This window comes from Trichoderma asperellum, chromosome 6 (genome assembly GCF_020647865.1).
Source record: "Trichoderma asperellum chromosome 6, complete sequence".
Taxonomy (NCBI): domain Eukaryota; kingdom Fungi; phylum Ascomycota; class Sordariomycetes; order Hypocreales; family Hypocreaceae; genus Trichoderma; species Trichoderma asperellum.
Window position 1 is genome coordinate 4,064,589 of NC_089420.1, and position 26,767 is coordinate 4,091,355.

At 39.4% G+C, this 26,767-nt stretch overlaps 9 protein-coding genes across 10 annotated transcripts; 3 read left to right on the top strand and 6 right to left on the bottom strand.

The window, feature by feature from the left end:
* Positions 1-4,626: 4,626 nt before the first annotated feature.
* TrAFT101_010762 (uncharacterized protein) lies at positions 4,627-5,992 on the bottom strand. The gene is made up of 3 exons (XM_024902203.2): positions 5,789-5,992; positions 5,219-5,715; positions 4,627-5,158 (listed from the first exon to the last, which is right to left on the bottom strand). Exons 1-3 carry the CDS (start codon positions 5,954-5,956, stop codon positions 4,765-4,767), a joined length of 1,059 nt encoding a protein of 352 aa, XP_024754468.2. The 5' UTR covers positions 5,957-5,992; the 3' UTR covers positions 4,627-4,764.
* A 2,236-nt stretch (positions 5,993-8,228) lies between these two features.
* On the top strand, positions 8,229-9,238 carry TrAFT101_010763 (uncharacterized protein). The gene has a single exon (XM_024909186.2). The coding sequence runs from the start codon at positions 8,350-8,352 to the stop codon at positions 9,127-9,129; it is 780 nt and encodes a 259-aa protein (XP_024754469.1). The 5' UTR covers positions 8,229-8,349; the 3' UTR covers positions 9,130-9,238.
* A 1,716-nt stretch (positions 9,239-10,954) lies between these two features.
* TrAFT101_010764 (uncharacterized protein) lies at positions 10,955-12,103 on the bottom strand (the record flags this gene model as incomplete). The annotated part of the gene is made up of 2 exons (XM_024901571.1): positions 10,955-11,921; positions 11,970-12,103. The coding sequence occupies 2 exons, from the start codon at positions 12,101-12,103 to the stop codon at positions 10,955-10,957; spliced, it is 1,101 nt and encodes a 366-aa protein (XP_024754470.1).
* Positions 12,104-13,627: 1,524 nt separating this feature from the next.
* On the top strand, positions 13,628-16,705 carry TrAFT101_010765 (uncharacterized protein). Of its 2 annotated transcripts, XM_024909187.2 has the most exons (7): positions 13,628-14,043; positions 14,092-14,162; positions 14,260-15,145; positions 15,217-15,612; positions 15,665-15,894; positions 15,949-16,149; positions 16,207-16,705. In XM_024909187.2, exons 1-7 carry the CDS (start codon positions 13,817-13,819, stop codon positions 16,389-16,391), a joined length of 2,196 nt encoding a protein of 731 aa, XP_024754471.1. In that variant the 5' UTR covers positions 13,628-13,816; the 3' UTR covers positions 16,392-16,705. The 2 variants fall into 2 exon arrangements, with proteins under 2 accessions (XP_024754471.1, XP_065985190.1); XM_066129060.1 differs by having other exon boundaries at positions 13,761-14,043; positions 14,092-15,145.
* A 562-nt stretch (positions 16,706-17,267) lies between these two features.
* Positions 17,268-18,912, top strand: TrAFT101_010766 (uncharacterized protein). Its single transcript, XM_024904743.2, has 3 exons — positions 17,268-18,025; positions 18,076-18,282; positions 18,330-18,912. The coding sequence occupies exons 1-3, from the start codon at positions 17,360-17,362 to the stop codon at positions 18,753-18,755; spliced, it is 1,299 nt and encodes a 432-aa protein (XP_024754472.2). The 5' UTR covers positions 17,268-17,359; the 3' UTR covers positions 18,756-18,912.
* Positions 18,913-19,326: 414 nt separating this feature from the next.
* On the bottom strand, positions 19,327-19,926 carry TrAFT101_010767 (uncharacterized protein; the record flags this gene model as incomplete). The annotated part of the gene is made up of 1 exon (XM_024906458.2): positions 19,327-19,926. The coding sequence occupies one exon, from the start codon at positions 19,924-19,926 to the stop codon at positions 19,327-19,329; it is 600 nt and encodes a 199-aa protein (XP_024754473.1).
* A 992-nt stretch (positions 19,927-20,918) lies between these two features.
* Positions 20,919-21,313, bottom strand: TrAFT101_010768 (uncharacterized protein; the record flags this gene model as incomplete). Its single annotated transcript, XM_066129061.1, has 2 exons — positions 20,919-21,232; positions 21,289-21,313. 2 exons carry the CDS (start codon positions 21,311-21,313, stop codon positions 20,919-20,921), a joined length of 339 nt encoding a protein of 112 aa, XP_065985191.1.
* Positions 21,314-24,105: 2,792 nt separating this feature from the next.
* On the bottom strand, positions 24,106-25,613 carry TrAFT101_010769 (uncharacterized protein). Its single transcript, XM_024902204.2, has 3 exons — positions 24,872-25,613; positions 24,546-24,814; positions 24,106-24,489 (listed from the first exon to the last, which is right to left on the bottom strand). The coding sequence occupies exons 1-3, from the start codon at positions 24,935-24,937 to the stop codon at positions 24,195-24,197; spliced, it is 630 nt and encodes a 209-aa protein (XP_024754477.1). The 5' UTR covers positions 24,938-25,613; the 3' UTR covers positions 24,106-24,194.
* Positions 25,614-25,980: 367 nt separating this feature from the next.
* TrAFT101_010770 (uncharacterized protein) lies at positions 25,981-26,223 on the bottom strand (the record flags this gene model as incomplete). The annotated part of the gene is made up of 1 exon (XM_024901569.2): positions 25,981-26,223. One exon carries the CDS (start codon positions 26,221-26,223, stop codon positions 25,981-25,983), a length of 243 nt encoding a protein of 80 aa, XP_024754478.2.
* Positions 26,224-26,767: the final 544 nt, after the last annotated feature.

The window sequence follows — 26,767 nt, forward strand, 5'->3', positions numbered from 1 at the left end:
TTATTAAAAATTTATTAAAGACTTTATATAAAAAGCTACTTTATTAATAAATATAATAAAAAAAGATATTTCTTTTAAATAAAGAGAAGAATAATAAAAAGCCCTTAAGGAACTTAAAACAGCAATAACATTAAAACCTATTTTTATAATATTTAACCTAAAAAAACCTATTATAATTAAAACAGATGCATTAATATTTACAATAGAAGGAGTATTAAGTTAATTTAAAGAAGATAGCAAGCTATAACCTATTATATTTTTCTTATATAAACTCCATAGACTAATAATATAATATACTATATATAACTAAAAAATATTAATTATTATTAAGGCACTTAAAGAATAAAGATACTACTATTATAAAAGCAAGCATAAGGTTACTATTCTTATAGACTATAAAAACCTTGCTTACTTTACTATTATATAAGAATTATTAAGCTAATAAGTTAAATACTTTAAATTCCTTTTATAATTTAACTTTAAATTTATTTATTATAAAGGATTAGAAAATAAATAAGCTAATGCATTAAGCAGAAAAGTTAATTATAAGTAAAAAATACTTAAATATATAGCGCAAGCACTATAATTTAATAATAATAAAAATATTAAATAAGTATAAATTTATGCAATATTTAAAGTCTTAAAAAATAACTTTATGCTTAAAGAAATTAAAGAATTTATTAAAAATTAAAAAAATAAATAATATTTAGAAAATATTACTATAGATTTAAGATACTTTAAATAATATAGGAAAATTTAAGTACTTAAAGAACTATAAAAAAAAGTAGTTAAATATATTTATAAATATTTACTGCATAAACATAAAGGTATAATAAAAATATATAATTAAGTTTTAATATACTATAATATTAAAAAACTTAAAGAATATATAAAGTATATTATATTATATTATAATATATATTAATAAATAAAAGACAGAAGACATAAGCCTTATAGAAAACTATAACTATTACTTATTGTAGAATAACCTTAAGAATTAATTACTTTTAACTATATTATTAATCTACCTTTATTAAAAAAACTATTTATAAATATATAATATAATAGTATTTTTATAATAATCTGCTAATTTATAAAGTAAGTCTACTTTTTACTGTATAAAAAGTTATATTTATTAAAAGACCTTGCTTATATCTATATAAGAATAATTGCTGCTAATTATAGATTACCTAAAGAAATTATCTTAGATTAAAGATAAACATTTACTTTTAAATTTTAATAAGAACTTATAGCTAAACTAGAAATAAACTATAAACTTAATACTATATATTACCCTTAGATAGATAGCTAAACTAAATATATAAATTAAATTATTAAAGTTTATTTATAAGCCTATATTAATTTTACATAAGATAATTAAGTTAAAAAACTACCAGTGGCTTAACTATACTATAATAATATACTATTAGAATCTATAAAATTAATGCCTTTTTTTATAAATTATAGATTTACACTAGAAGTATTTAAACTATTATAAAACAGACCTAATTTAAAGAAAGCATAATTATAAGCTAAATTAATAATTAATCTATATAAAGAAATATATATATAACTTAAGTTTATTAGTAAGTATATAAAGAAATATATAGAAGAAGATAGAATTATAGGATTAATTCTCTAGAAGGGAGATATAGTCTACTTGCTATAATACTTATAAGGCTATAAATTACTGAATATTAAGATAAATAAGCTAAGTAATAAACTTAACATTAAAAAAATAAAACCTTATGAAATTTTAAAATAGATTAAAGAAGTTAACTATAAGCTAGCTTTACTAGATATAATAAAAATATAAAATCCAGTCTTTTATATATTATAACTTAAAAAAGTATAAATTAATAAAGAAACTAAAAGACTTATTTTAAATAAAATTATTATAAAAACCCAGGAAAAAGAATATAAAATTAAAAATATTATTACTGTACGCTAAAACCCTAAAACTTAAAACATTAAGTACTTTATTAAATAAAAAGAATATTTAAAACTTAAAAACTTATAAAAGTCCGCTAAACACTTTAGCTTTTAAAAGCTAATAAAGAAGTTTCTTTAGACTGTAGAACTAAAGGACTTAAATTAACAAACTTAAGTCTAATGCCTAAAGAAGGCCAGTTAATATTATTAAAAACCCCTAACTATTAAAGATTATTTACTACTCCATCCTTTTTATTTAATTCCTGCATTCTATAATAGACTAACTCCTTGCTATACTCTTTTATTTAACTCCTAGTGTAATAAATATAAGATAATTAATTTATAGCCTTAGATAGCTTTAACTATAACTTAAAAAGTTAAGCCTAAAGAAATTCTAGGGCCTTACCTGCTGCTTTTTCTTTAGCCTTTAATTTCTTATGCTAATCTAATACTTTTATTACTAAAAGAAAAATCAGCTACTATATAACAAGGGAAGAACATTTACCTATAAGAAGATGCAACTAGTATACTATTATAAAAACAGCTATGCTTTATATACTTATAACAATAAAAAGAATCCTTAATTATATAATAAAGAACCTTCCTTTAAAAATAATATATATACAGTATATTTAAATTAAATCTATTAAATAAAATATATAATATAAGAATGTTATACTTATGGGTTTTGCAAGAAATAGACTTAAATACTTTATTAATTATAACAGCATCTTTAAAAAAGTAAGTTTATAAAACTATAAATATAGAAAAGGCAATATATTTATAGATTATATACTACTATATATATAGCCTTAAGGATAAAATTAATAAAGAGGGGGTATTATATTATAACCTAAAACTATAAAATATATACTCTAAATATACTATAAACTAATAAATTAATTAAGAAAAGGATTATAGCTTTAAGAGTAAGCTATTTTAGATGGATTACTATTATAAAAGTAAGCTACTATAAAAGGATTACAATTAGGATTGTAAGCCTTATAAAATAACTTACTATATAAGACTGTTTATTACACTTATTAGATATAGCTTAGATAGTTAGTTATTAATATAGCATTTATATAATAACTAGATTAGACTTCTATCTAAAGTTATTAGCTATATAACTAAGACTGCTTATAAGATCCTTTGCATCTCTCTGCTAATATAAACCCAATGTTAAAGGTTTATCCCTTAGGAACTAGTTACCCTATACTAGGTATAGGATCAGAATGTTACAAAAACTTATTTTAGGTTTATCCCTTGGGAATCTACTCTATATTAACTATCTAGTATATAGTTTATTATAAACTACTTATAAAATTTTTATATCTTTCTGCTAATATAAACCTGATGTTAAAGTTTATCCTTTAGGAACTAGCTACCCTATACTCGGTATAGGGTTAGAATGTTATACTAAGCTGTTTAATAAGCCTGGCAGTACAAGTAGTAGTCAGGCGACTTTAAAGCAAAATGCAAAAACCAAGAAAAATTTTATTTTATAGTATTATATTAAAAGTCTCTTGTAGGGTTAGCGCTAACCCTACCCTGAAATATAATACCAATTCTAAAATATTAATAACTAAATAAATATTAATAATATATATATATATATATAAATTAAAAAATATAATATTAAAAAATATTAATATAAGCTTTTTATTTAATTTTATATTATTATTATATAATTATAAAAACTTATAATTATATTAAATATTTTTATTATAAAATTATATTAGCTTAATAAATATTAATATTTAAATAAGTAAATTAAATAAAAAATATAAAAAAATAATATAAAAAAATATATTAATATAATATTTTAATAGAATATTTATAATAAATATATTTTAAAACTTAATTATGTTTTTTATATTAATAATTTAATTTTAAATTATTAATATTTTAATAATTATAAAAACTTATATATATTATATAAAGCTTTAAACTTCTTAAATAATAAATCTTTTTTTTATATTTATTAAATATATATTATTAATAAAAAAACCTTTTTTTAATAATAATAATAAATTTTAATTTATTTTTTATATATAAATTTTTTTACTTTTTTTTTTTTTACTATATATATATTATAATATATTTTAAAAAATATTTATTTTTCATTTAATAAAGTTCTTAAATAATAATTATTAAATAAAAATATATATAATATTAAAATTATAGCTTATTTTTATAAGTAAGTTAATAATTATTAATATTTAAAAAGTATAAGTTTAGGTGGATTTTAGTATATACTACAAGCCTACAAGAGACTTTTAATACCTTACTATATTATAGTATTATTTATGCGCTTGGTGTAAGTCAAATTGGAACCAGCCGTACAATAGTTTTAAAGAAACAAAAGCGCCCTAAGCTGCTGATATATCTGGATTTTATGCTCGACAAATAACTTGGCGACAAGTCCAGACATGATTTCAGTTACACTTTGGATACTTTGGACAAGTTAACATGCAGGTAAACAGGCACATGTCTCCAAATATGTAAACACATATAACACGCTATAGAACTAGTACTATTATTCCTTATATATTATATATATATATTGTTTTTATTGTTTTGTTAAAGAATAACGTTAAGGCTTTTAGCCTAGACGTATATATAAAACTAAAAGTAACTACTTTAAAACGAAAAGAAATTTCTATATAATAAATTGCATTAATACTAATCAACATTGTGCTACCAGGCACTCTATATGCCTGCTATCCTGACTATTGAACAACACTTTGGATTATGTGAACCAGACGTTGTCTAAAGTGCTTCAGGCAGCAGATTCTTCAACCTTCCAGTCTCTTGTAACCGTAATGGCTTTCAACTCCACGTTGGTGTAGTGGTTATCCGCTCTATAAGAGGAATCAAAGGAATTGCCATCTGCCGCAGCAATTGCCCCGCCACCAAATTTAGACCGTCCCATGTGTAGTTGCCTCGTCGAGCTGTCGTCGTCTGGGAGTTCCGAGAACCCCCCATCTGAGAAGCAGAGTGAGCTCCGGTATTGCTTATAGTATTGCCTCTGGCGTAGCTGCTGGCATCAGCTGTCGATTTATTTCGAGATACTAATGGGCGGAGAAGCGGGATACATGCTGCGGTTACTAGCAGACAGGGTTCCAGTGCACTAAACGCGAGTGCGATACCGCCGGAAAATGGGAAGTCGTTCATGTCGATTTTTACAATCTCGGCAAGTCGGACGGCGCTTACAATGCAGACTCTGTATTTCCATGTGTTAGCTGGCGCAGTCGAAAACAGAAAGTAGGAGTCGACCACTTACGCAAGCCCAATTCCAAAGGTCACCATTAATCCAACCTTCTTGTACATCTGTAGCGTTAGGCCGTAAAGATATGGCATGGGAAGGAGCATAATAACCAGATCAGAGAAGATATTAAGCCCCCCGGTTACGGCCCACAACATCCGGATGTTGCCACAGGTTCCCACGGTTGAGAATTTATCCCAGTTAAACTCAACCGGCGTACAGATAACAAAGGCACCAATAAACAGGACCATGGCCCAGATAATGACGAATACCGCACAGGCTTGACTGATTAGGATAAAGCTCCTAATGGAGAAGATCTTGGTGTACAAGGCGAGAATGGACATTTTCGTTAACCCGAGACTGAGCGACCAGAAGACCACGACCACGGTTACAAGCTTCATGAGAAGGGTGAACGACTCCTGTCCTCCCATCGCAAGGACTTCGCTCGTGTGGTATCCCATCCCCCCCACCACAGCGCAGGCGACTGCAAGTGCTTGATACGCGACTGCTACGATCTAAAGCATTGTATTTGGTTAGAAGACAGTTCCTATAGAGATACAGAACTACTCTAGCGGATAAAAAACTTACACATGCCAATATAATGAGCCAGTCGCTCAGATCAAGAGAGAACTGCTTGAGTCTCGACCGCGCCACTATTCGTAAAACAACAGCAATCACCGGTAGCAATGAGAAAATAACTGCGCTCCCGATTATAGCCTTCTGGCTAGTACGCTCAATTGGGAACACATACACCATGACGGAAATTGCCTGTCTAGAACTTTCTGCTGAAGGTCTGCGGGCGTTGGTTGGTAATCGGAAAATAGTTTAGTAGGTGAACTTGGCTTTTCATGTCTCGAACAATATGTATAAAGTATAAAGTATTCCATAAACATTTATGTTAGGTAAGTATAAGTATAGTAGTTTGTTTGTTTGTTAATTAAAGGAATACCTAAGTATAAGCAAAGTTAAATAATAAAATCAAGTATTTAATATATATAAAATATTTTTTTAGTTAAAAGTATTCTTATTGTTTTTAAATATTTTTCTATTATTCTTTTCTATTATAATATTAATAGAAAACTAATATTATATATATTTTACTTTTAAATAATATAATTAAAATTTAATATTTATTTTAGTAGTATTAGATTTGAATAAAATAAAATATATTTATAAAACCTTTATATACTTTAATAATTAATAAATTTAATTATATATATATAATAAGTTTAAAGAAATAAAACTAATTATAAAAAGTTATAATAGTAAATATAGTTAAGAAAAAAGGTAGAGTAGTATATTGGTTATATTTTCTGAGTTGATTTAAAATTATATATTTATTTTTTTCTTACCTTGTAGTCTTTCTGTTGCTTATAGTAAAATGTTTACAACATTTTGTAGTATATACTAAACCAAAAATATAGTAGTTTACATTAGTCAAGTTTTATAGAGATTAATATCTGTTATTTAACTCAGTGTATTTTGTACTTTTGTTTATAGGATTTATACAGCAGAGGCTTTTAATTCATGTTTATCGGCTGTTCAGCTTCTCCTTAAAGCTATGTAAGGAAATGTTTCCTGCTGTAGTATACAAGTGGTTGGGGCCCTGCTTCTAGTTTCAGTATATTTTAGGTTATTGTACAGAATACCTACTCTATAGACCCTAGGAAACCATTCCTGCTTAGAGGAAAATAAAAACTCCCATGATATCTTATAATACTAGGTATGATATTATTTTTCCCTTTTCATAACAAGAGAAATTTTTCTTAATATAGGTTGTCAAAAGGGGTTGTTAGTTACGTACTAGTTTAAATTAACCAGTAAGCTTACTGGACATCAGTTACCTAAACAGGGAAAGACTTGAATAGAGTTATCTGGGGTGTGACACTTGAACCCAATTACCTACATGGGGCTACTCTTGGGGGTTCCAAATGTCGCAGTCCAGCTCGCTTGCTTGGTTCCCACTACTGGAACTACTACATATCTACAGGAGGCCTATCCGGTGGATAGTTTAATCCCAGCTGCCCAGGAAAGTCCGCAGAGTAGACCTGTCACTATAGGTCTAACAAGGATCGAATAGCAGATAGGCAGCGATCTGCCTGGCTGCAAGACAAGGAAACAGCGGTGAGACAGAATAAAAGGGGGAATGCATAGCCAAGACTCCGTAACCCTTTTTTTATTTCATTTTCTAACAAAACTGTTGGCATAGTAATTATTAGCCCCTGAGGATCTGAGAATATATCCAGGCTCTAGTGTAAGCTTATTGGTCGGGGTTTGAAAACCGTTGGTCTGTCCAGCGAGTTCCGCTATAATATACCCATACACTATCCATTCTTCGACCCACGCATGATCTGATATAAGATAACACTTTGTAAACATGGACTGAGTGCCAAGAGCAGCTAGTATTTGTTGTAGTACTCCGTACTTGGGTCCGGCTTCATGCGGGCAGCGTCTGCGGTAGGAGTGGCTGGGGCAGCGACTCTCTACAGCTAGGTGACGGGCAGAGTGTGGTCTCAACAATAGTGAGGGCAGCTGTGGGAGGTCAGTGTAGTGTAGTGCCTAACTTAGATTGATTGTATATATGGGATAGAGGAGAACAGTTATACTAATTTTTTTTTTTTTTTTTAAAAAAAAAAGGAACTCTAAATAAAGTAAGTGCTAGATTTTGGTATAATACTTTATAGCTTTAATGTTAATAAAAATAGACCGTTTTTAAGAAATAATATTCTTAATATTCTTTTGTGCAAAAAAAGTTTCTTTTTTCTCCACACTCTTCAAGAATTTGGTAGATCATAATACAATTATTTTCAGTTGGAAAAAGAATTACATGGTATGGCTAGTGCCTTGTCTGGGAACTTATACTATAACATACTATAACAGGGTGCTGGAGTATTCCCTCCTTTTAACAGGGGTATTCTTTTATGCGCCTCGGGGGGGACTGGTTTAGATCTGCTCCAACACTTCTTATGTAGCAGGTATAAGAACCTTCTGGTCCTGGATGTTTCTATAGGGCTCGAGTTATCGGATGCTGCGTACGTCTACACTGTTTTCTTCATCCCTCAAGGCACGACCTACACCAATCAACAATCTCTCAATCTACATAGCCGTCCACCACGCCGCTCGCCGAGAAATCAACCAGGAAAATTACAATGGCTTTTGGCATCACCAAACCTGAATTTTCCGAAGGCTGCGCTGTGGTCTTTGGCGGCTCGGGCGGCCTTGGCCGCGCAAGCGCTGGCCTAATAGCAGAGCGCGGTTCCAATATCGTTGTTACCTACCGGTCTCGCTCCGCTGAAGCTGAGTCCCTGGTGGAGGAGGTGCGCAAGCTTGGCCGTAAGGCAAGCGCAATAGCCTGTGATATTACTGATCGCAAGGCTGTCGAGGCTGTCTTTAAGCATGCCGTGGACACATATAAGCGCGTTCATACAATAGTGTCTGCTGGCGGCCTTGTGTTTGATACAGGCCCACTAGCGGAATTTAAGGAGGAGTCCTTCCGCGGCGTTATTGAAACCGATGTATATGGCTTTTATAATATTGTGCAGGCTGGAGTGCCAATACTCCGTGAGGGTAAGGGCGGCTCGTTTGTGGCACTGATCACCAGCGCAGTGAGTCGCACCGTGCCGTGCGATGCGCTCTCGGCCACGCCCAAGTCGGCGGTTACAATGATGGTGCGCCAGCTTGCCGTTGAGGAGGCCGCTTACGGTATTCGTGCAAATGCGGTGGGACCTGGCGTTATTAACGCCGGTATGGTGCTGCCAATGATGGAAACGCCGACACGGGCGCTGCTAGAGGGCGCCACCGAAGTGACGCCGCTTAAGCGCTGGGGCGAGGCTGCTGAAATTGCTGAGGCAGTTGCATTCCTGGCCTCATCAAAGGCATCTTATATCACTGGCCAAATCTTGATGGTTGACGGCGGCCTCGCTGCATAATCTAAATAGAACTGGCGTGAATACTAGCTTTACGCAAGGCTTGTTGTGGTATAAATTTAGTCTATATATAACAAGAGGGAAAAAAATTAATAAAATTACAATAAGCTAGACCTACTTAGCAGCTCATTCCCTGTATATGGCTGTGTGACATGTATATGCAAACCTGTTCAGCTTGTACACAGCTTAGCTGGACTTTTTCCCTTGGTTTTGAATTTATTTGAATCTAACAGTACTGTAAACGTTACTTATAACAAGCCCAAAAGAAACAGTGGGAGAATCTTGACGGTGGTCAATATGCAAGAATGGCAGTCCTGATGTAGCCAAATCTAACAAACCATTATAGCCTACCTCCAAGCGGCTCAGTGACCTTTTCACACGGATAATATGGGATGAGATGGATCAAATACATAATATTAGTGCTAGCAGCGCCGGTCATTGAATCTGACTATTTAACCAAGCTTATGCGTAAATGGCGCCCCCCAACCGGAACAAGAGCCAAGACAATGACCACTCTTGCCGCTGGAGCTCGACGAGCTACAGCTTTTGTACGGCCGGTTGGATTTGGAGGCTCCCGAAGCCCTAATGGACAACTCTAGAGGCGATTATACTACCCTCAAGCTACTAGGGTGGAACCTGTAGCAAGAAGCCTTTTGGAGCAGGTCAAGAAATATGATCGACAGCTCAAGCTGTTGCACGGTACAACAAATGGCCAACACACCTGTTTTTGCATCAGCAAACGCCGGCTGGAATGAGAACGATATGGAACAGTGAGATGAAGCTTTGGTGGCAATGCATATTCCCCTCATTACTTCAGCACAGCAATTCTCAAAGACTGCTCTCATCTGCCTAGACTATTGAGAACAGGGGCATCCAATAGGAAATCCGTTCTTCAATCCACATTTGATTGCTCTAGCTGGTAGATCAATCGCTCTAATCCGGTTACCAATAGTACCTATCGTGATGGCGTGAAATGGAATAGCTTATTTCATTCAATGGCCATGTCCATCACCTCCTGATCTTGACTGCGTCTTGAAGAGTAGACGAGATGTTTCCTTTTCCCCAGAGGACATCCGCACGCTCGTCAATGGAAATCTCATTCCCCATACTCAGGCACAGACATTGTTTCTACTTTCTGACGAAGCGTTTAAGGAGATTGGTAGTGACGTCTGGAACTTTTTATTCGAGACGAAACAAGCCGCTCCTACCTCCTTGTGCTACTCAAGCTCCATGTTTTGCCACAAATCACAGTGTTCTACAACTTCATATGGCCAAAGAACGATATTGAAGAGTTATTGACATCTTTTTAGGTTCCAAGCAAAATTAAAGGCAAGGTAAATTATACCTTTTGAGTCATCGGTAAGCGATGGGTAGGTTTCTTCTACCTCTATACAATAGGAATCCAGGCTTAAGGCAACTTACGGGTAATGAACTGAAAAATGTTCTTGTAGAGTACATTTAGTTTTGATACTCAATATTCGATGTTAGAAATAATATTTACCATTCCGTTTATGTACCCGCTTTAAGTTAACTATATTAACTATATATTAATTAGATTAAAATATAATTGCGGCGGAGCTACTAAAGTTATACTACAGTCGAGATTGACTCATATACTATTTGAAGTACCTAACAAAATTATTAGATTAAATAAGAACTTTTGCTCACCCAAATATATCGCGGCCATAAACTTATTTGTGAAAACACTCTGCTCAGGAAATCCCTTCAATTGACTACTGCTCTACCTATATGACTCTTTAATTTGGTTCTTGAGTTCATGCGTAATTGCTCTTCTATCAGGGTAAATATAGCCGAGAGGATGTGGCCTTCACAGCACAAGTCGTGCCTTGGGCAAATATGGCTCTTCGAGGTAATCGATGTCCTCATGGCTCAGCTGAAGCTTGGTCGCTTCAACAGCCTCATCGATCCTCTCCCTCTTGTTAAGGCCGACGATGGGACACATGTTCTTGCTCAGGGACCATGCAATTGCAACTTGAGCCATGGTTTTTCCATTTTTCTTGGCAACCTCCTCAACCCGATTGACAATTTCTTCATCGACCTGATCATTTCTTCCCCGAACTAACAGTTGGAGACCATGGTCTTTCTGCTCCCGAAGAGTATTTCGAGTGCCCCATGGACGGGCCAAGGCACCACGAGCAACAGGCGACCAGGGTATTAGGCCGACACCAGTATTATTGCAGTACGGAATCATTTCGTGTTCTTCTTCCCTGTAGATCAAATTGTGGTAGTTTTGCATCGAGATGAATTTATGCCAGCCATGTCGGTCGGCAATATTTTGGAGCTGTTGGAATTCCCATGCTGCCATACTGGACGCTCCAAGATATCTTACTTTTCCAGATACCACTACATCATTTAGAGCTCGCATACTCTCCTCAAATGGTATTGAACGATCTAGACGATGGATCTGTAATACATCGATGTAGGTTCCAAGTCGTGCAATGGACTGATCGACAGCATCGAGAATATGCTTGCGACTCAAACCTGTTTGATTGAGGAGCTCGCCATCATTGATTATAGTCGAGCCTGGCTGATTAGATGGAGTGTCGGGAGTGACACCAAAAAAGATTTTGGTGAGAATGACGAGCTTTTCTCGTGGAATATTGAACTTCTTAATGGCTTTACCAATAATCTGTTCGGATCGACCGTGAGAATAGAGGTCGGCAGTGTCCCAAGTTCGAATTCCGGATTTGAATGCATATTCCAGAAGAGGAAGTGACTCTTCTTCGTCAAGAACCCAACCTTGCCATTCAGGCGCCCCAAAGCTCATTGCACCACTGTGGACGTTAGCACATAAAATGACACGACCAAATAGCATAGCGTACAGAATGACTCTTGATACCTTGAGGCCGGACCTGCCCAAATATTGATACAGGCCTTTGGTCGCTGGTTCAGTGCTCACTGATACCTGTATAGAGCGGGCTGAATCCTTAACATCATATTTGAAGGAGTCCGACATTTTTATCAGCGTTGAATGTGGATGGTGTGCAAAGAATAAAAAAAAAAAAAAAAAAGATAGCGGTGCTAATTGACTTTGACCGTCTCGAGCGTGGTTTACAATCAGTTCTTTTTTAGCACCAATCATGCAATATATATGCGTGACATTAATTTAAGATTGTGTCTGGACGCCACTAACATCGAGTTTGAGCTTAAACCCGATAGTCAACAACAAATCACGGGGTTAGGCTAAGTCCATGCAATTGGTGCTCAACTGTGGGAATGCCCTGAAAAGGCACTACTTAGCGCAAAGGTATATTTGAGTAATACTTCAGTGTTCCCAGTATAATAATAACAGAAGCTCAGTGGGGGCTTATTGAGAAGCAAAACAGAAGGTTATATGCATAGACGACGCTTTGTAGCCTCCCTCGGAGTAAGGAACGAAACTAGAATAAAAGCGTAACCCTGGTCTAGCAAATTGAGATATACAGAGAATATAAGAAGAGAACGAGATTCTCTTTACGTTATGAAAAATAAAACAACACAAGCTCGCTATGCAAAATGATCCGAGCTGCAGCAGCGGCTTCATTCTTGGGAGAACGAGGGTGTGTCGGATAGATCAAATAATCCCACCCCTTTTTCATACTCTGTGATCTTAAGAGCGGTACGCTAAGCAAGGTTTCCGTGGGACTATTGGCAAGGCTGAGTTTGTATAGGCTTATGACAACAAAGAGCCTCTTCACCCGAATTTGGTTGCTCCTCCCTTTACAGACATGTCTCGCATGAATGGTGTATCTATGACCTTGTCGTCTGAGGAAACATTACATAAATTTTCAAGCTTCTGTCCTTCCAGTGTCAAAGAAGTTCATATCAGTTCGAGTGAGCCATCGTGGATACCGATCCACGTATTTGATGCTTTTATCGCCAGCTTCCAATAATAGAGCAGTAATAAGATTCTTATCCATTTTAGCATATGACTTAGCAGCTAAGAATATAGTTTCTGAATAAAAATATAAACATAAATGCAAGGTCAACATACTTATAATTATTGAATAGCCTGCTATGATGCTTCGTGAAACAGCATAGAACAGGATAATATGGATTCAGGGTGGCCTACCTGCAAATGATAATTTAGCAAAGCGACCGAGTCAGTTTTCCGAGAATATTAAGCGGAGAGATAATTATGAGAAATTGATTTCCCTTTCCCGCTTTACTGGCCAGACTGAATACGATACAATCTCGATGCCGCTAAAATCGTCCCTGGTGCTGGTTTCTGACCGCTACATGCGTGTATAGTTAGTGTTATTCCCCTAAGACTTACCTAGCGGTTAGCTGCTATGCGGTACAACCTTATCCCCCTCTACAACGCTTGCATTGCCTATACAGAAGGTACGAAGTTAGTGCGTGAGGATATGTGGCTAGATATAGAGAATAATATATATCTATTAATACTCTCATGGTATTAAATAATTATAATTACCCTCTATAGGTTCAATTAATATTCATATACTATGATAAATACTAAATATTATACATGAATATCTTGCTGGAAAATAGAAGCCAATTTTGAAGTAGTGCCGCATACGGAAGGCGGTGAAGGCGGTCTTGCGGGGTCGTTATTAGTACAATTTCGGAACTACTGGCTACCATAGCTGGTTTGACAGATATATATCCTGTTTCAGGTCAGCTATTTTATTCAATTATCGTGCATCAGTATTAGGGCCCGATTTAAATTATGGCAGACCAAATATCCTCGAACACTGAAACAGCCCCTATTAGAGACTTGTCACCACCTTCGTTGCCCAGGGCCAAACGACGGAAGACGCAGCAAGCATGTAGTAATTGCCGGGGCCGGAAGACCAAGTGTGACGGGCAATATCCCATCTGCGCTGCCTGCGAGAGACGAGGGGTAGCCATGACCTGCATCTATGAGCGTGTGCAACCTGCTTCACATTCACAAAGGTAATTGAAACGCGTGTATCCCTGCTATGTTACTGATTGTATGTCTAGGTATGCAGATCTGGAAAGCCGATTACACAGATTGGAGCAAGGCGAGAACGGCGAGCGGTCGAGCGTGTCGTGTGAGTACAGACAGGCCTTTTCTATTCACTTTTGCAACCTTTTAAAAGTGGGCTATGCGGCTTCCCTGCTTTTGATGACTAAGATGAGTATCATCAGGTGAAACCAGGCCAGTGGATGTTCGAAGTTTGCAGTCTCCTCGCTTTGGCCCAGATATAACCCTGGTAGATGACGATTCTTCGCCATCAAGAAACGCGAGCGGCATTGCTGGCCACAAAGATTCTCCTCATAATCGTGCCCATCAGCCAGTCGATGCTTTGGCCACTGTTATTTCCGATGATAACGGCAATTGTGTTTATGGCGAGTCTTCTACTATCGCCTTCGTACGAGAATTTACTCAAAAAGATCCGTCGGATAGTACTACGGAGCAGAATAAACATCACGCTGGCCAGACCGCCCACGAATGCGCTCGGATGGAATCACCTGCTTTGCTTGCTCCGCTTGATATATCTCCAGGAAATAGAGATAATCTTGCTATTCTCCCTCTTCGAAGCAATGCAGACGATTTTCTACGTTGTTATTTCGAGTTTATTCATCCACTCTTTCCGCTACTGCACAAAGGCTCGTTTACTTCACGATATAACCGACTATGGCTCCCCTGCGACAATTCACGGTCGGGCAAGGAAGATATAGTATTCATGTGCAATATGAATCTTGTCTTTGCTCTGGGGTGCCAATTTAGTGACCTAGCTCATCCAAGTCACAGAGCTTCAGTCGCAAATGAATTTTATAAAATGTCTCGACAAGTATTGCTCTATGATATTTTGGGTTCAACCTCGGTGTCTGTGGTACAGTGGCTCCTTTTGAGCGGAGTATATCTCCAATCAACCAGCTATGCAAGTCACTGCTGGAACTCAATAGGACTAGCTATTCGCCTTGCACAAAGTCTGGGACTACATCTAGAATACCCGGAATCGAAATCGGAAAACCAGCTTAGCCGAGAGATGAGACGGAGAATCTGGCATACCTGTGTTGTTCTGGATAAGTGTGTTTCTATTCTCTTTAACCTTATCTCCCTTCGTCGAGTAAATATTCTTTCCTGCTAATTATGAGAAGACTGCTAGCTATGACTTTCGGCCGTCCAACTATGGTTAATGGATCTTATGGTACTCCAATGCCTTCCTTAATCGATGATGAATATCTATGCACAGATGGCGAAGGTATCCAACCGAAAGGAGTGAATTCGCGAATGGGTCTATTTGTGTATTCTTGCAGGCTCTTCGAAATTCTGAAGGATATATTATCATCGTTTTATGCGGTCGACGCTTCTTCAGAGCCTATCTGCGAATCTCGCTTGCATAGTATGGTGTCAGAAGTGCTAAACTTCAACCGCCGCTTAGACGACTTTATTACTTCATTACCTAACTACCTTAAGACAGCAAAAAGCTCCCCAGTGAATATGTCGGAGAGAAATAGCTGTACGAATCTTCAGCAACAAGTCCTTTATTGCCGGTAAGATTTGTAAGTCTAGACTGTTTTGTTGAATGTAGCGCTAACTTTATAGATTCCTGTATACTAAACTGTTATCTTTACGACCCTTGCTGCTCGTAGCGATAAAGCGAGCCCCGAAACATGCCTCAGTAACATCGATAGAGGAAAATTTATCATTACTAGATGATCATATCATAAGCCGTTATTGCGATCTTTGCATTAACACAGCGCATCGCCTAATTGAGGCAATTTTTGATCATCTTGATACCGCTTACAAAAGCTTCGGTTGGCATTCAGTTTATTGTATGGCTAACTATTATTAAAGTCGACATGTATCACGAGACTAATTTCTGACAGTTACATTTGCCGCTGCTAGTATTCTACTCGCCTCATTGAGACTTCCAGATGTTGGAGTTGAGTCTACGACAACTTTTGAAATGTCGTGGAATCGCTCTTTATCAATATTAAACTATTACAAGGGGAGCATCCATACTGCTTCACGTGCGATACAAGTTTTGGAAGCCCTGCGATGTCAAACCCATGAAGCAGAGCCCCAAGGTCAGCTAAAACCTCTATAGTGTTCCCGTTTATTTTCCATGCTAATTACCTCTAAAGAGACTGAAGTCCATAGCTCCATCGCAGATACGCATGTCAATAATGAGCAAATGAAACCACAAATATCTTTGGAATCTACCAACCAGCTCGACTTCAGCCAGTTCAATCCATATGGAACTTATAGTCTGTATGATGCTTGGTTCGGTCAGCACCTCATCAACTTAGGTGCCCTAGATATGGGTTGAATGCGCCTTGGAGAGGCTATAGCGGCTGTTGAGATTTCATTGGCCTATGTTCAGTTTTGGAATGTATGAGCAGGTTTCGGAAGTACACGCTATGCTGAGATCTTTCCGTGCCACCGGAAAGGATTTACCGGAAGTTTATAAAAGTCTTTGAAAGGTAAGGACAGATGGTTGAAAATACCGATATTGATCTGTCCTTGGATATATCCCTGATGATTGTCCGATCTACTCTATACATGAGCTGTGGAGAGTTAAGTACTTTTAGTCTCCGCCATTGGTGTTAAAAATTTTATGATAAAATTTTACCTCATTGCCACTATAAAGATATAATTATTCCATTTACTTTTTTTAAGTTTCAAAAATTGTCTGAGGGTAAAGTGCATTGTTATAACCAAGGTTGGCTGGACTTTGATAACCTGTTCCCTTACCCCTCGCTTCAGCCTACAATATGCCTGTACTCCGCACTGCCCTGCCCGCACGATTGCGGTCCTCGTCTAGTAGGTGTGGGAGGTGGAGTTAAATCGGAAGCAGGGTTCGGTATCGCTAGTGTCAGAAGTGGAGTGAAGTTGGACGCAGGGTTCGGCATCGGGACGCTTTCCGAGGACCGGTATTTGCGACGGATAGAAAAGGTGCTGATTACCGTGATGTCGGAATCGCACAGTGTCGTGTGCTTCGGATCCCGATTTTCGGGACTCCCGAACCATACGGCACGCTATGAATTGCGATGTAGACAGTCTTTCATGTGTCTTGTCGACATGGCCCCACCATGTAACTACACGAAAAGGCTGCTAGGGTTGGTTTCGAGCTATAAATCGACTGATCTCGAGCAAGGGCATCTACATGTAGATGTTCTATCTAGAAGAGATTGCAAGAACCCATACTTTCACATCAGATCTTGCTCATATCTCCGTCTGTCTTCGTTGCGCCCAACAACTATCTACCAGCCCATTCCCTTCACACCCACCTTCCATATGTCGCCAGTAAAGGACTTCGACGTAGCAATCGTTGGCGGTGGAATTGCGGGGCTAACATTGGCGATTGCTCTTAACTCTCGGTCTATCCCCGTCACTCTCTATGAGCAGGCGCGCTCATTTGGAGAGATTGGAGCGGGTGTCTCATTCAGCCCCAATGCTGTCCAGGCAATGAAAGTATGCCACCAGGGCATTTACGAAGCATTTGAAACAGTATGCACTAGAAACATGTGGCCGTCCAAGGAGAAAGTCTGGTTCGATTATGTGGATGCATACAGCGATGTAATGTCCAACGGTGTTCTTGATACGGCGTTCACGATTTCGAGTAATCTCGGTCAGAATGGCGTACATCGTGCCCATTTTTTGGACGAGGCAGTCAAACTCATCCCTAACCAACTTGCGAGGTTTGGTAAACGACTTCAAAATATCAGCGAAGATCGCAACGGTAGACTCGTGATGCATTTCGACGACGGCACTGTAGCGGAGGCTGACGCGATCATTGGCTGTGATGGGATCAAGTCTCGGGTGCGTCAGACCATAGTTGGCCCTGATCATCCATCTGCTCGGCCTGTTTATACACACAAATATGCGTTCAGGGGGCTCATTCCGATGGAGGATGCGTGTGCCGCTGTTGGTGAAGAGCGAGCTCAGAATGCTTGCATGTATGTGAGTGCTCTGCTTCCCTTTGCAATTACGGATTGAGCTAATGCTGCTAGATGGGCTATGACAAACACGTCCTAACCTTCCCAGTGAACCACGGAAAGACCCTTAATTTGGTTGCTTTCAGAACCACCATGGAGGACTGGCCCGATGCCCAGAGATTAACCAGACCAGGCCAAAGGGACGAGCTTTTGCACGAATTCGAAGATTATGGACCAGCAATTATCAAGTTATTGAAGTTAATTGGCCCAAAACTTGATGTAGTAAGTAACTCGTCATTAATCTACATCTTATCACTAAAAAGAGGCAGTGGGCGATATTTGACCTCGGCTACCCTGTTCCAACCCTTTATAAAGGCCGCATCTGCATCTCAGGTGATGCTGCTCACGCTACTTCTCCTCACCATGGCGCAGGGGCCGGTTTTTGCATTGAGGATAGTGCGATGTTAGCGGAGCTGCTCGCAGATGAGCAAGTTAAGTCACGGCATGAATTGGAGGCCGTCTTTGCTACATTTGATGCAGAGAGACGATCAAGGGCGCAGTGGTTGGTAGACAGCAGTCGGTGGATTGGGGACTGTTACGAATTGCGTGCAGAAGGGATCGGAAATGACTTTACTAAGATTGAGGCTGAAATCAAGGAAAGGAATGGGATTATTGCTAATGTAAACATAGAAGAGATGTGCGCGAGGGCTAAGGACGAGTTGCGAAAGAGGCTGTTAGGAGGTAGAGGATTGTAAATTGGCAGTACAACTGCACTCAAGCTACGCATAGAACAGTGGATAGCTATATTATCTATTATGGTAACGGAACTAGTTGTTTATCAGGGATTTAATCTGTTACGAAGAGCCAGGTTGTAACAAAAACCCTGTACACCTAAGAATTACTCGATATAGCGCCAATTTAGGGCTAGACATAAATATATATGTATTATTATACCTACATGTAAAAAACTACATTTGCTGCCATCAACCCCCGCCAACATTGGATCGGCTCCGACAAGAACAATCTATTTAATAAGAAGTTGCTCACCGACACGACATTACCCCTTTAGAGAAACTATAGAGAGTATATTTGCAATAAAACCTACAATGCCATGTCCATTTGCGGCCCCTATTTCGGCATTTCGCTACATGGTGCTGTTAACCATTTCGCGTATGAAATTTCGATACTTGTTAACTCGCGCAGATATGGAGTTTAAACCGGGAGGAGAATTATCATTTGGGGGTGGGATGTAGCTAGGAAGGACAATCATCATTTGAGTTATAGGTCAACGGAATAAGGTCATTAACAAATTGCAGGCCAAAATCTCTAATCCCGAGCTAAAAAATCAGCACCCAGAAGACCAGCCATATCCTCTGCAATGAAATCTTTGAGTTTCTTTCCTGTGACTTTGCGGATGACTTGGCCTATCAAAAACCCACGGGTGAAAGGATGGTAGTCAGATGCAGTTCCCGAAGTCCACCAAGGCGCCTGGGCCTCTAGCAGAGTAACTGCCTGATCAAAGTCGCAAATATCAGCTAACGTGACTGGCTTCTCCCATCTTGGAACACCAGCCGTATGGGAGATGATGTCCCTAATCCTCACGTCTTGCTTCCCATACACAGAAAACTCTGGCCAATAGGTGGCAATTTTTTCGTTTGGGCTTATAATGCCCCTATCAATGAGTATGAGTGCTGCAAGGCCAGTAATAGTCTTGGTGATGGTGAAAACGTTTACGAAAGTCTCTTTCACCCAACAATGGGACCCACTCTCATTGGAATGACCGCCCCAGATGTCGGCTACATTCTTGCCACCTATATGAACAACTATTGAGGCTCCGAACTCATCCCTAATAGAGATGTGTTCAATCAACAAGTCGCCAGAAATGCTCAAGGACGGTTGGTGAGATCCTTGCACAAGATAGCCCATCTTTGCGAAAACAGGGGATGGAGAAGTAAGGGAGAGTTAACGGTTCGAAAGGAGTAGTGGGCTAGAAGATGTTGTACTTTGTAACTGGCCGCTGAGCGGAGTCCTTTATATTTTTTTGGAGAAAGAGTACGCAATCCTCATTGACGGTATCGATGCTAGCAAACGAGTTTGTCGATCACGGGCAGTTTAATGCGACTCGCTCTCAACCATATTCCGAGGAAGACCACCACAAATTATTAATAATTCATTGCTTGAAGTAAATAACACCTTTAGGCTCTTCAAGGCTCTAGGTAAAACAAAATCTAAAATTGCTAAGCCTTAGTGACTACGGATCATCGGGATCATCGGCCCGACCGCCTACGTTAAACATGAGTCCACTATTCTTCTGGTTGGCTGTAGGGCAATTCCGAGCGCAGGTAACGGGCGAGATAAAGGTTTCACAGACTTGTAGTACTTGCGTGGGGACAAGAGAAGAGGAATTATGAATATCTTTGCCCGAGAACCCCCTTCGGAAAGCCCCAAGACAAAGACTAGAACCTCGGTAGTAGGTAGGCACAGAGTATTTTATCGATCATGGGCAAAGGGCGGCTTGTACTAATGGTCCCATTTCTAAGGCCGCATTGTGCAGCGGATACGTAGAGAGCATTAACAAACGAAGAGTTCTAAAGCGGCAAACAACGGCCTTCAGTAAACCGGTATCAACTTACAGGTGCACAATATATTATCGTGTAAATTGAAGTTCTTGGTGCTCCGATACAGCCATCCCGTTCTATTTAATTTTCTCTTCCCCTCATAAATTTAATGATAAACACCACTCGATAGATGGTAGCACGGCTTTATCGTTCTTTTGCCACCCTTCTCTACGCCAGATCTTGCCCAGTAATGGAGCAGATCAAGACAAGACGGTATTGTTGCCAATGAGTTACTAGGCTTCGCTTTAATAGATTCCGTAGTCTTAGAAATACACTTTAACGTATTCACCTGATCTAGGATTAGGTGAAGCCCTCCAGGTCTCCCAAAAGGCTGCCCCATTTTCTGCGCCTAATGTCCGCGTTGGCGTAGCAAAATTTGTAGTCTTCCAAATTTTTCAGGAATTTCGACTCCGTTACATTGTCACAGATGCTACTCATCATGGTCTTGTCGACAAGGTACTCGGTCATGTTGTCTAATGAGACTTGCGGAATCGGCGCCTCGACGACGGCGCCCATAAATAGGCGGGACGTGCTGCTTTCGCTATTTAGCAGGTTGTAGAAGTCGCTGACTGGTCCGGAGGACTTAGAGTCTGACGGTTCTTTGTCTGTTTGATCTGTGATGAAAATTCCTCAGCGAGACAATTAGAAAGGGTATCCGGTTCACGTACACCGTCCCCAGGGGCCTTGAGTGACATTTTTGCATGCGAGTGTCGACTTCCATATGCTGCTAGAGTATCAGGACCGTCGAATCTATCGGTTTGCTGAGACGCATTGGCTTGGCGTAGATATCACTGATGGTGGCGCCTTGAGGCTCGGGGGCCGTCTTAGCGTTGACCGTGATCGACTGCACTGCTAATTGGCACTTGATAGTGGACTGGAACACGCCGCTGCGTACGAGCCAGGTGTCGATGACTTTTCTATCTTTGTCTCTGTCTAAGAAGAGACCCTTGCCATTAATTTTATTAGCCTTATTGTCTTTCTCAGTTTCTGGAACGAGGAGACCTTTATTGTAAGAGAAGAGGTGAGAGGCTTTCTCACCAACCCCGATACTTTTGGCGGAGCTACTTTCTGCCGGGGCGACCAAGCTCCAGAAAGCTTGGGGCGCGATACTTGGAGGCTACTCTGCTCCAGCTGTATCACCAAAGGCGATATGGAAGTCAAACGACCAAAAGTTAACGTGAACAATACCTCATAGCGGTGGACCTACGAGGGAGAGGCTGGCACCGATTTCCACGGCGATCAGGACAGTGACTAACCGTATGTCCATGGAGTATCGCACGCCGACGAACACATTCACGTCTCCAATAAAATGAAATAAAGAGTATATCGCGAGAACCCATCGGCCGCGTTGAAGCAGACGTGTAAGACACTGAGAGACAAGACAGCTCTAATGTGGAGACCATCCGTAAACACCTTAGGGGGTGACAGCAAAGGAAGCGTCGGCTATAACACTCAGGTAACTGCCAATCGACCAGCTTATGCGTAGTCGGTCAGGTTGGGTAATGCGCCAGCGCTGTAGTAGATACCTATGTGTGAAAAGGCTACATATGCTGATCCAACATTTACATCTTCATCAGCCAATCAACATACAAAGCGAACCTTGCAAGTGGTTGTGCACCTCCTACTCATTTCTAGAGCAACTCAACGAGGCTTTCAGCCTGAGAAAATGTTGAACCTGTAGGTTGTCTTTTTGCTCCTGGCATTTTATCTGGCAATGCTAGCTGTCTATCGGCTATATTTCAGGCCGTTGGTAACGATTCCGGGCTACAAGCTCACCGGCAGCCCTTACTCTTTGGTATGGTGCATATCACAACTTTTGAGGGGTAGGCAGTACGTCTAGGTGGTCGAAGAGACGCACCGCAAATTTCCCATAGTGCACACTCGACAAGATGCAGTACATATTGATGACCCTGCTTTCATCGACGATATATACCCGGAATCCTCCCAACGGCACCGCGAAAATTTTCACACACTGGTGAAGCTCCTACTGACTCCTGGTTCAATATCTGGTACAGCGGACAATGAATTCCACAGACGTCGGCGGGCTGTCCTGAAACGATATTTTTCCCGACAGAGTGCTCGGCGTCTCGAGCCGCCTATCAACGATACACTCGGGACGCTATTTGAGAGGCTGAAAGAGTGGGCTAGGGAAGGGAAGACCAGTGCATATGAACGTCGTATTCCGCGGCGCAGCTAAAGTTATCATCTAGAAATACGTATTTGGAGGAGGCCAGAGCTGTCTAGAAATGGAAGATTGCAACGCCCCTTTTTCAACGTGTTCGAGCCTCACAGAGTAACCCACTTGGGCACTCATATGCCTCGGCTAGCAAATATATTAAAGAAGATACCACCGGCACTTTTGACTATCCTTGTCCCGCGGATAGGTGTATTTGAACTGTTCATACAGGTACTTGGTGCTCTCATTGGCTTTCAATCAGTCTTTGGAGGGTACCGACGGATGCGTAAGACCTCGATGGCACAACCGAAATCTTTCGCAATTCGAAGAAATGCCTGAAGGGCGGACTATCTTTCATGAGATAATTCGAAGCAATAGTCTTCGCGAGAAGGAAAAGGAAACAAAACGCATTACAGACGAAGCCATGGTAATTCTATCTGCTGGAACTGGCACGATGGCCCTCAAAGTTGGCTGCTATAATGGGCCACATGCTGATTAACCGCAACTCTCTAACCCGCCTAAAAAGAAACTAGGGGCCATAATACCTAATCCGCAGCAGCTGCCAGCAGCGTCAAAGTTTGAAAAGATCCCTTATCTTAATGCCGTTATTGACGAGGCTCTTCATCTCTATCCAAGCGCCACACATCGCCAAGATCGAGCTGCGCCGGACGAGGACTTGGTCTACAGAGATGTAGAAAGTGGACGATCCTTCGTTATCCCGGCTGGCACGGGAGTAGGGATGGCGGCACTCATCGTTAAATGATATCCTACTATATATCGCCTCCAAATGGGTTTCTACCTGACCGTTTTATCGAAGACCCTAAATTGTCGAGGTATCTGATTCGTTCTCTAAAGGTATGCGGAGGGGTCTCTTGGCATGCGTCTGGCGTATCAGGAGATGCAGATGTTTTGTCGCAGGCATCTTCCGTCAGTATGACGTGTACGACCAGTCAAAGCCGACGGCAGCTCGGACTGACGTGGGAGTTGTACGAAACAAATGAGCAAGATATTTCTATGTTTGAAGATTACGTCACGCCAGCTCCATTTGATGGCAGCAAAGGGCTGAGAATTGTGATACGTCAGTGGGGTTCCAGCATCCGTATCATTGCACCGTTTCCTTAACTTCACTGAGACACAGTGGACACACTTTCACGGTTCAGAGACCTCGGAGTGGAGAGAAGACCATGAGTATCAAGTCGCTTGCTCATATAGAAAGCGAACATTATAGAGAATCTCTATTACTAAAAGGTAATCTTTTTTTTTTTTTGTATAAGAAACCAGCCATACAGCCATTGATATAGAAAATCAAAAGGCACTCGACGACTGATGCAAATATAAACTAAAATGAATATACATTAATAAAAATTGCAATTTTTGTACTTTCCTTTACTATCTGAAAATTACTGTCCTTGTTTTGCAGTATTGTAACTTTGCATAAGACACCAGTAACCTGGAACATGATCGCCCCAGATGGATCCGAATCCTTCGATATCTCGGCGCCAATCTCTATGTAGCTCAGCTGCTACAGCTACCCAGTTGAGCAGCTGAACTCCTTGCTGCGCCATACGTTTATGTGCAGCCTCACGAGTGTGCTCAGCGAACGTTCCCGAGGCATCCGTAACTACAAAAACTTCATATCCCTGCTCGATTAAAGACAGTGCTGGAAAAGAAACACAAATTTCTGTCAAAACGCCACTACATCATTCATGTAAACGAGAGATTCAGAGTAAGTAACTTCCGGGAAAGCATACCTAACTATAACTTGTTTCTTGCCAGACTTCTTCACTAGGTCGGCAAATTCCTCGTTGTCCATTGCATTAATTTGACCAGGCCGCCGAATCACCGGAGCCTCAGGCAAAGTTTCAGGTAGTTCTTTTACAATAGGACCGTTGGGTCCAGTTTCAAAAGACGTAGTCAAAATAGATGGAGCTCCAAAATACTTAGCTACCTTGGCCAGAGCAAGGACATTGTTGCGGAATTCATCGGGGTTGAAGTCTCGAACGAGCTGAATAAGGCCGGCCTTCAAAACTATATCAATTCCGTCCGACGAGAAAGCTTTAGGTCAGGGTTAACACACCTGGTGGTCTACAAAGAGGAAGATGCAGTCATCTCTGTCAAGACGCTTATATTTTGTGGTAGCCATCTTGTGTAAGATTTTGAATAGAAGATGTTTAGGGTACGGATTTCGTGCAAGGGCTTAAAAATGCAAGAAACTTTCATTGACAACCATTTGAGGACCGTTGTTTTATATGTGAACAATATCTGTTGCCTGAGCACAAGTTCCACAATAATACCAGAGTATCACCTAGCGGTTATAAACGTAAGTATTATATAATAACTTATTATACCAGCTATAGTCCCGTACACTAGGTGTGTTTTTGTATATCCAAGCCCGCTTTCTTGCCCGAATAGGAATATTGCGTCCCTGCATTCCACCTTAGACTTTGAAGCAGATAAGATTCTGAAGTTTAACCTGTTGGCCAAACCCTCGAGTGACGTAGAGTTTCGCTGCTCAGATGTCTTTAAAAAAGTCAAACCCCGCTATTGACATCCTATAGGGACAATCATTGTCAGCTCCCATTAGTAAAGAGTATAGTCTCCGGAAGCTTCTTGCTTTAACCGATCGTTGCAAAGAGAACATCAAATCCTAGACTGCCAGTCATTGCTTATTCTTTTCCTGTAGAAAAACATGGAACGCTCAATTTATAGCCTACCAGCATACTCACAGCGGACTCCAGCGTTGGTCCACAGAGCTCAGAGGCGTTGTACGAGAATACGAGGCGGCGTCGGCGCCCAGCCAATCGCAGGGATTGGCCAGCGAAGAAGCTTTAAAGGCTTTAAGGTTATAGCAGGCTTGTAAATTAGTTACTGATTTCGTTACTAAAAACGAATTTCTTAGTAACAAAACTAATTTTGTTTTTTTTTTTTTTCATTTTTTGTTTTTTATTAGTATTAGTTTTTTATTAGTAAATTAGTTACTAAAAAAAAAAAAAAAGACAATACAAATTAGTTACGATATTAAAAATAAAAATAATATAAATAAATAATATATATTTTAATTATTTAATATTATTATTATTTATATATTTAATTTTTAATATATAAAGTATATAAATTATTTTATTAAAAAAAAAACAAATCTTATATATAAAAAACAAATTTTGGTAGCGGCATATTTAGTTATAATTATGAATTGATTTTGGCCTTTTGTTGTTCCAACAGCAGCCAGACAATAGATGTATAGCCCCTAGAGATAGCCTGTGATAGCGGTGTTCTGCCATAGTTATCTCTCGAATCAATTTCGACCTTTCCCGTATCTAGTAGCAGCTCGACAACTGAATCACATCCTATCGATACGGCATATGATAGCGGTGTCCGGCTATATTTATCCTTCGAATCGACGTCAACCTTTCCCGTGTATAGTAACATTTTCACAATCGACTCGTGCCCCTTTGATGCAGCTTGTGATAGCGGTGTTCGGCCATCACTATCCTTCGAATCGGGCTCGACCTTTCCCGAATCTAACAAAAGCTTAACAATAGATGCAAACCCCCCAGCGACAGCCAGTAACAGGGCGCTTTGTCCTTTTTTTGTTTCTTCATCTTCATCAGGCGCGTAGAAAGAGAGCAGAATCCTTGTTACTCCCTCATGTCCATTCTCTGCCGATAGTAATAACGCCTCGCCAATACCACAACGCACCGTAGTCAAGCGCTTTCTTAGCTGTTCGTTCTTGGCCACAGATAGCAGACCATTTAAGTGCTGAGTTATTAGAATACTGGATATTCCGAAGATATAGAAGGTGGTTAAGGCAAGAAAAAAATCGCCAGTTAGTTCGAGCTAGTGCGTTGATATCTCTCTCAAACTCCAGCTCCGCAGCAATAGCTGGGAAAAGTTCGTTCGGTAAATGCAACATTATGTGTAGTTGTAGGCTTGTAGATTGCGACTTAGTTTACTAACCAGTGTTCAAGTGCCG